Source organism: Sinocyclocheilus rhinocerous, unplaced genomic scaffold (assembly GCF_001515625.1).
Source record: "Sinocyclocheilus rhinocerous isolate Xijiao unplaced genomic scaffold, SAMN03320098_v1.1 scaffold763, whole genome shotgun sequence".
In the NCBI taxonomy this organism is placed as follows: Eukaryota; Metazoa; Chordata; class Actinopteri; order Cypriniformes; family Cyprinidae; genus Sinocyclocheilus; species Sinocyclocheilus rhinocerous.
This window is the reverse complement of record NW_015627234.1, coordinates 186750-196231: the sequence shown is the minus strand read 5'-3', so window position 1 is coordinate 196231 and position 9482 is coordinate 186750. Positions and strand designations below refer to the sequence as shown.

General features: G+C 34.4%; 1 protein-coding gene across 1 annotated transcript in view; it reads left to right on the top strand.

Annotated features, from left to right (window-relative positions):
- Positions 1–9482, top strand: part of LOC107723815 (NACHT, LRR and PYD domains-containing protein 3-like) — a 37928-nt gene that overhangs the window by 25413 nt on the left and 3033 nt on the right. The window contains exons 10-11 of the mRNA XM_016532521.1: positions 2777–2950; positions 4503–4676. Coding sequence (XP_016388007.1) covers positions 2777–2950; positions 4503–4676 — 348 coding nt within the window. The remainder of the gene's footprint in view (positions 1–2776; positions 2951–4502; positions 4677–9482) is intronic.

The following is a 9482-nucleotide window of genomic DNA, read 5'->3' as shown; positions in this document are numbered from 1 at the left end:
GTGGAGATAAGCGTTTGCTTTAGTTGGGCTCTTGACCCTTGACTTCTTAAAATTAGTTTTTCTCTGGTTGGTGTAGCTGTGTTTATGAAACACATTGGTTAAGCTAAGAAAAGCCAAGAGAAAATGGGTTTTGATTGTGTTGGCTGTTTTTTTTCAGGTTCACTGATGTCATCAGTGGTAATGAGTAATATAGTTTATGTTATTGATCACATGAAATAATATGAAGAGCTTTAAAAACACTTTGCACACCAGTATAGAACATCTGTACTGTTTAGACACGCAGACATCAAGAATCAGCATATGAAACTCAAACAATCTCAGACAGATTCATGCTGCAGTGCATTCTGGGTGCACCAATCATAACTCATCCATGGCTCCCAGCATGCATTGCGACATGAATAAATTATGCAGCTGCATTGTCTTAGTATGTTCTTTTCTTTTTACTATTTGCTTTTATTTTTTGTTGTGACTTTTTACTGCCTTGTTTTGTCACATTCAAAAATCACATAAACATTATCAGAATATTTTGTCACCATTGCTGAGATTCACATGCCGATTCTTCATGTCTATGAGTGCCAGAATTTAAGCCTCTTTATGAGCCATATTAATAAAAGTCACTTATAAAGTTTTTCTCACATTGTTATCTCACATAACTGCAACAACATAGAAATCATAAAAGCACAACAGTTTTAGATAAATCGCAATCAGAGACTCAGACACATGACATGATTTTATCATAAGTTCCTTCCCATCACATATGTGTTTAATACACACCAATGTGCCAGCCAAAGTTAAACTTAAAAAGTCGTTACTTTAACACTGCTTCAGTGTTACTTTAACACTCTTTTAGAGTGGGACCATATATGCTCTGAGCAGTGTTAATTTAAAACTCGGGAATTTACTGTGTGTATTTTCATTGCATTTATCATTTAAAAAAAATACTGGGTACAGAAACCAAAAGAAAATGTATAATTTTAGTTGGCTTAGTTCATTTCCTTAAGTTATTTTCATACTTAATTATGCCCATTAATATGTATTCTACAAGCTTTTGTTTCTTTCACTATTCTTCTTCTTCTTTTTTTTTTTTTTTTTGCTCTATAGTACTATATATTTAAGTTAATAGCACATTAGAGCTGCTCCATTGCAGCGGCTCAGTACTGTAATCACAAGACTTTTTCCTGTAATAATGCAAGGAATTACTTTATATATAAATCTTGTAACAGCGATGAACATATTTTCTGAAACATAAGTCTCATTGTTTATCATCTGAAACGTGATGTGACTTATATTCCAAAGCGACTTATATAATGCAATTAACGTCAACAGGCAAAACATGTCCAACGCGTGCACACATTTGTTTTGGTACAGAATGAGAGAGTTTCACTTTCCATTTCGATAAAGTCCTGTATGCTTGACGTTTAAATTAAATGTTGTTTATAGTGAATTCCTTTAAATTTTTTGTTTGTTTTATATTGACGATTTGGTTTTAATCTAAATTATGCATGTGCTAAGTGAGCAAACAGCAATAAAGATCACGCAACAGAAGTGTGCGTGCTTGCATTACTCGCATTAGTATCACTCTCTCTCTCTCTCTCTCTCTCTCTCTCTCCCTATCTCTCCTTACCGTCAAGTAAATTTAGTAACTTGTGCATTGTTTTACTTACTTGCTTTTGACATATCCGACCGAGCTAAAAACATTCCAGTGCTGTCTGTGAGAATGGGATTTGCGCGCTTAATCCACTCTGCTTATCAGCTCGCGCACAGGCTATGCAGGCGTGAATATTGAATGTTAACATTATATTAATTACATACATGTACTTCATAGAGATCCTTAATCTCTAATAACTCCATTCTACTCCCTGTTTGTTCTGTTATCTGTGTTTCTTTGTCTGCTCACACTTCCCAGCACTGTTCACACGCTGCGTGGTATCGGCATTTGGTATTGGATCATTTTTATGAGTACGAGTAGGAGTACAGGGGCGCAGTATCGGGCATCCCTACTCAAAATATAAGCCTGTAATTTTAATGATTCTCATTTGCTACATAGGTCTGTAATCATTTTAAATGTGCCTTTTACATGGGTCCACCTTTAGCCCCATTGTAAACTACCACACACGTCACAACATATAAATGATCAAATAAAATTATTATAATTAAATATTAATTATAATGTATATTTGTAAATACACTTATAGACCATTAAAAAACAAAGTACATAAGTATAATCCAAAATAAAACATACAGATAAATAATTACAAAAATTACAAATTGACAAATCTTTCTCCAATTCATGAATAACAGATTTACAAGTACTCAGTGGCACCAAGTCTTGAATATTTTAATCTGTTTGAAGAGTATTTAAATGAGAGGGACAACATTCATAAATGCTACTTTCACTAATTCTGTGTGAGAAAAAAAAATAGAGTGATGTCTATTTTCCAAATTTCCCTGCCCTCTCAGCCACCCCACCATCTTAAAAAACACCAGACTAATTATACTATATTGTTACTCTTATTTTAACATTATTGCCTATATAGTACTACAAAAGGTTTGAAGAACGAAAATGATAAACTAGTTCAGTATTGGAAATCGTGTAGGTAGAGTGCATTTCAATTAGTTTCTTAGCTTGTGCTTGTGCTGGCAAGTTGAAATGTTTATACCACCGATCCTGGTTTATAGAAAAAGTAGTGCTCATACAAACACACAAACAAGCACACTCTCACCCTAAAGCTTAAACACAATCTCAGAGATCAATCATGTTCTTCACTCTCTGCAGGCTGTGGCGCTGCAGTATTGGAGAGGAAGGCTGTGCTGCTCTGATTTCAGCTCTGAGATCAAACCCCTCACACCTGACAGAACTAAATCTGAGCTGTAATGAACCAGGAGACTCAGGAGTGAAGCTGCTCTCTGCTCTACTGGAGGATCCACACTGTAAACTGGAGAAACTACAGTGAGTGTTGTCACATCTCAGTAACTATAAGGTTTTGAGTAAAAAGTAAAATTACACAAATGTGTTTTCTGCAGCAGTAGTTTTGTTTGTTGCCCTCTCACCCTCAGTTAAAACCCTTTATATATATATATATATATATATATATAAACAAAATACTTCAATTGGCATCTTATTAACTGACATATTTTTATGGAGCCTTTTTTTTTCAAAACCAGCACTTTAGTGTTTTTTTTTTATATCACTGGCTTCAGATACAGTGACTGCTAGAATCTAGAAATGCTTCTCTCATTTGTTAACTGAGTACATTGCAGAATGCATTTACAAAATACAGAAAATCTTCTTTAAAAATGATTCTTACACTGTTTGAAGATCCCATTAGAACAGGAGTGAAGCTGCTCTCTGCTCTACTGGAGGATCCACACTGTAAACTGGAGAAACTACAGTGAGTGTTGTCACATCTCAGTAACTATAAGGTTTTGAGTAAAAAGTAAAATTACACAAATGTGTATCACTGGCTTCAGATACAGTGACTGCTAGAATCTAGAAATGCTTCTCTCATTTGTTAACTGAGTACATTGCAGAATGCATTTACAAAATACAGAAAATCTTCTTTAAAAATGATTCTTACACTGTTTGAAGATCCCATTAGAACTTAATATGGCTTTACAGTAGTTTCAATAAATATATTTTATTATATCTTGTGAGTGATATATTTTTAAATATGCTGTTTCATTAAATATATGGTGATTATATTGTAAATGTCAGGATGAATACAATGTCATTGAGATTTGTGTGAGTGTTCACTAGAGATGCACACAGTATTTGACTGATAAACCATTAAATAGAATATCCATCACTTTATAAAGGTGTAGCATTTGGACCAATCAGACACACAACTATTTGTTATATTTAACAAATAATATCTAACGCCGCCTCACCTAACCAAAGGGCCAACTAAGGGGGTCTATGGACCCTTCCCCTGAAATGCAACGAACACCTTAAAATGGCAGAACAGGCCTCTGGTTCCATGGCAACCAAAGACAAACCATCTGATAAAACTAGTTTTATTGCTTAAAGAAATGCGGGCAGAGCAACTCTCCCTCCATGTCTCCTAAGGAAAGACACATAATGCCCTTAAAAATTGACTCTTCTCTAATTAATTCATAGGAAAACCTTTATTTGAATGAACACACATATACTTCAGGTCATTGTGTTTGTTGTTATTAGTGTTATAAAGGATTGTTATTGAGACAATGTAACACTATTCATCTTCATCTCTTCAATAAAGATGTCAGATTTGTAAAGTGTGTTTTCCTTTGTAGCAAATCAGCTCAAAGGGGAAATATGAATAATTAATTATAACTAGTTATAATTAATTATTCATATTTCCCCTTTGAGCTGATTTGCTACAAAGGAAAACACACTTTACAAATCTGACATCTTTATTGAAGAGATGAAGATGAATAGTGTTACATTGTCTCAATAACAATCCTTTATAACACTAATGACTATTCATTATTTACTTTACCTGTTTTACTCTTTTTCTCTGCAGGCTGTGGCGCTGTAGTATTAGAGAGGAAGGCTGTGCTGCTCTGATTTCAGCTCTGAGATCAAACCCCTCACACCTGAGAGAACTGAATCTGAACTTTAATGAACCAGGAGACTCAGGAGTGAAGCTGCTCTCTGCTCTACTGGAGGATCTAGACTGCAAATTGGAGAAACTACAGTGAGTGTTGTTATATTATTGAATAAAACTGTGAAAATACTGCCAAACAAAAACATTTAAAGTTAAAGGGATAGTTCACCCAAAAATGTAAATTCTGTTGTCAATTTACTTATCTTCAAGTCATTTCAAAACAGTATGACTTTCTCCTGTGGAACATAAAATAATATATATTGAGAAATGTTTTTTGTCCACACAATGGAAAGCAATCCCTGATTGCAAGCATCCATTGAAACAAAACTGTAAACCCTTGCTGTAGAAAAATGGCCAAATTCTGACAGTAACATACCATTTTCTATAAAAACAGTAATATTCTGTAGAAAACAATGCATTCTACACTGTTAAAAATTTCTGTAGAATTTACAAGATTTTACTGGCAAAAAATTGCCAATAAAATCCTTTAAAAATCATACTAATTGCTGTAAAATAGATTACAGTACAATACTGGAAAGCTGATTACAGTTAATTGCTGTATGTGAAATGCACACTATAAAAAAAAATAACTGTTATTGTTAACTGGCAGCAGAGTTGCCAGTAATGTACTGTTAATTTACAGCCCTCTACCTTTAATTCACAGCTCTTCATTTTTTATATTCATACGGTGATAGCACTGTGAACTTGTTTAATTTGAGTCCACTGAGAAGGAATATTTTTTAGTATAAAACCACAAACACTTAATGTGTAACACTGAAATAACTACAAAAATGACAAACTCAAATCTCTGCAGTTCACTGCTATGCAGCACACACATGTGATGAAGTACTTAACGCAGAGATCTCGCTGCACCCATTACTCCACAGTTACTCTCTATAAATAATAATGTATATATACATACATATACTTATATATACATACATATACATATACATATATACATACATACTAGTGTTGGGTCGTTCTTGAACAAAATAATAAATATATAATAAATGCCACTGTAATGCTCCGATATTGGAAAAACGAAAGCTGTGTCAGCTCAGTCTTTTAGACATGAACACTTATCATATCATATCATATCATGTGCGTTATATAGATTTAAAATTAATTCATTGTAACTATTTATGCAGTGTATTGATTGCGTGATGTATAATAAATAAACCTATAAGCAAAAAATAAAATACAAATAGAAAAAAATATATTTTGTTTGTCATGTATTTTATTTATTGTATTCCGTTTTAATTCACTTATTGAAAGAACAACAACAGAAGCAGTATGGTGTAACATTTATTTGAAACGTGTTTATTGGTACTTGCCACCTTATATCTTTACTCTTTCCTTTTATTCTTTTCATGGCTTTGGAAAACGTGTCTCGGATGTTTCTCTGTGTCGCTTTTTTGCATAACTCCGCATAACCAAGCTTTGTTGCAATTTCTTTCTAGGAATGAAATGCTTTCTCTGAATCTTTAATGTCTCTCTGCGAGCGATCGTACAGGTGCGGATATATTTGTGCCAGCTCAGCTATTCACGACACTCCAGTCAGTGTGTTCATGTTGCTAGTGACTAGGAGATGTTCTCCTGTCTGACCTCCATTGAATGAGAAACGAACCGGGAAAAAACAATCGCACGTCAAAGAAGGTGGAGTTCCAGAACACACCCACCGATTGCGTAACCGACACGGACCAATGGAAGCTCAAAGGTGTTTAGGAGCCAAAACGAGCTCCCCCAGAAAGTTCGCTTTGGTCAGCTGTTTCGAACTGCCGAAACAAACTCACAACGAACTTCGTTTCAGCCTGATTTTGTTCAAACTGACGTCATATCAGTTCATTCTTCAATTTCGTTTGAAGTATATCGGGGCCTTAACCGAGATTTAGATGTTGTTGTTGTTTTGGACACTACCATGATGGAGATCAGTGTTTGCTTTAGTTGAGCTCTTAAACCTTGACTTTATAACGTTAACTTTTGTTTGACTGTTACAGCCAAACATGTTTTTGTGGCAAAAAGCAAGTAGCTATATCTGGGGATCTCCACGCGTGAAGAGTTTCAACATTGGCTCTGGCTCCAGCCAATTGTTATTGACTTACATTTCAAAATAAAACTTTATAAATGTAGCTTTGTTTCTAGTTCATCTAAAATAAAACATGCTATATACGTAAATATTCTCTGTGAGAGCAGAGCCCAAAGCTTGTGGCCAGTGGTGTTCGGACTGGAGTTTGAACCTCTGCTTAATGATATAAATGGGAATCACCCACGAGCTCTCCCGCGAGCCGTCCCAGCGCAGTGCAGGGGAAAGATTTTACTCTTATCGCTTTGTTCTAAGCAACGGGGGCGTCCCGGGGCTCGAAATTCGCAGGGTAGGAGGGGGTAGTGACGCTGGGTGTAACTAAAAAGGGGTTCTTATCTATGCACAATCAGCTTGTAACACTCCAAAGAGAAAGGAAAACTTGAAATCGCATCATATGACCCCTTTAATGAAAAAGCAGTATGTAACTGTCAGAGTATGGACGTTTTTTACAGCAATTTTTTACAGTGCAGCAGGCTACTTTTTCAAAAATGACAAATATTACCCAGAATGCACTGTTTTAATGGAAAACAGCATGTTACTGTCAAAATTTGGCCGTTTTTTTACAGCGATTTTTAACAGTGTAGCTGTTATCTGCAATAAATTAAATTTTGATATTTTAATGGTTGTATTTCATTCTTTTTTTTTTTTAAAGAAATATTATTTTTAAGTAGACTCAAATGACATATGTTCAAAGTATTAATATGTTTGTGTTAAAAATATTTGTTTATAAACTTAATTGGTAGTTGGCTAATTTAAGGAACTCGGTTTCTAAAAATTAAATTAGTTAACACGAGTTTTAATTTAGTCCATGGTATCTTTAAAGTAAAATACTGTAAACTAGACTACAGTAAAGAACTGCATAATTAACAGTAACTAGCTGGCAACAGTGTTGCCAATATATTTCTGCAAAAATGCCGAGTAGCCCCAGAGAGCAGCCTGGACGATGGGGCGGGGCGACACATTAGGGCGGAGCGACACGTGTCGCCCCGCCCACCCCCAAATTTCATTGGTTTATAATACAGCAGAGCTTATTGGCATAGATGCTTGAGACAGGAGCATGCACATTCTTTTATGTATGTTTTTATGAACGATCTACACTGTTTGACTGTACTACAGAAATATTAAGCGCTAATCACAGTGATTTCAGTTAGAATCAATTGGCTAATGTTTTTTTGAACTTAAGACGAATTAGTTAGATGAAGTTACAAACAAACACTTGGTGACGGCATCTCCGAGTAGCCTACTTCGGGCAGAACAGAGCTGTGTAATATGTGCTGCTCACGTATTAAGTGGCCACGATATAGTCTATACCTATATCACGTTTTTAAGTCAGATTTTATAGCGCTTTTCACAATACACACTGTTTCAAAGCAGACATATAACATTGAGCAGTTTAAGAGCTGGGCGATATGATGATAAAAAATTATCCACTGTTTGAGATTTAGCTATTTTGTATAATAAATAATATTTTGTATAATATATATTTAAATGTATATTCTTCATATTTACATTAGGATCGGTGAATAAGCACAAACTGACGATGATAATATGATGATAAATTACTGTAGTTCAGTAAGACTTAATTCTGTCTTAATTTTATTTTAAAGCACAACCGCAGAGACAAATAAGACAATAATACCAAATAGCCCCTGACCATCAGCGTGAACTGGGGTTTTATAAGTGGATAATGGGAATAAAAACCTTGCAATGCTGAAGCAATATATCTTTGCATATATTTTGAATGTTTTTGTTTACTAAAACAGCTAAATCTGATCTACAGCAAATATTATTATTAATGTGCTTACGTGCGTACGTAAGCAATAAATGTTCATATCACTTCTCTGCTGTATATTTTTATTTATACTTTTATATGTAGGCTATTTATGTACAAATTAAATTACTGGTTTTGTGGCTTGATCCTCAAACCAGGAATCACTGTAAAATAGAACTTTATACTTTACTGAATATCCCTTTTAGGTTTTTAGTGGTTATTATAGTCATTCTAAAATCTAAACTAATTTCATCCCGTACATACACAGATTAGAGCACACACAATGAGGAGATGGATACATAAATAATTGGATTTTTAATAGCCTACCTTATGTAACATGGTCACTTATATATTATAAAATAGGAACTATAAGAGAACCAATTTATAGGCTCAAATATTTTATTACGAGGTAAACAAGGAAACATGAGTTTGCCATGAAAACATTTTATTAGCACTTTATACAAAATTATGTTTGTGACATCTGACAGAAAAAAAGTCACTCTGAATAGTAATGTGTGAAGCTGGTAATGCTGTTTGTGGAGTTGTTTTATCCTCCTCTGCTGAGATCTTGAGAGATTTATTGTGGCTTTTATTTGCATTTGATTTCAGGCTGTGTGGCTTCAAGTCAGTTGTAGTTGTTGTGTTTCATTTTGTGAGAGTGCAAGCATAATGTTGAACCAACATCACATTGTAACAGATGTAATGCCATTACCACTGACTTTTTGATGAAATTTCCAAATTCTTTCAACATTAATTACGGGTGCAAACATGATGTTGATTCAATGTGGTTAACCTTGATGCATTAACATTGATTTAACATTGTTTCAATGGTAGCTTGCTATCTGGGAATGGTACTAAAACTTTGGTTCCCAACAATAGACAAAACATCATCTGTTGTGTTTCACAGAAGAAACAAGGTCATACAGGTTAGGAACGACATGCAGGGAAGTAAAGTATGACCATTTTTATTTTTGGGTAAACGATTCCTTTAAGAATCTGTAGCTTATGCATAAGATCAAGTATGATTATTGGGGTTTTA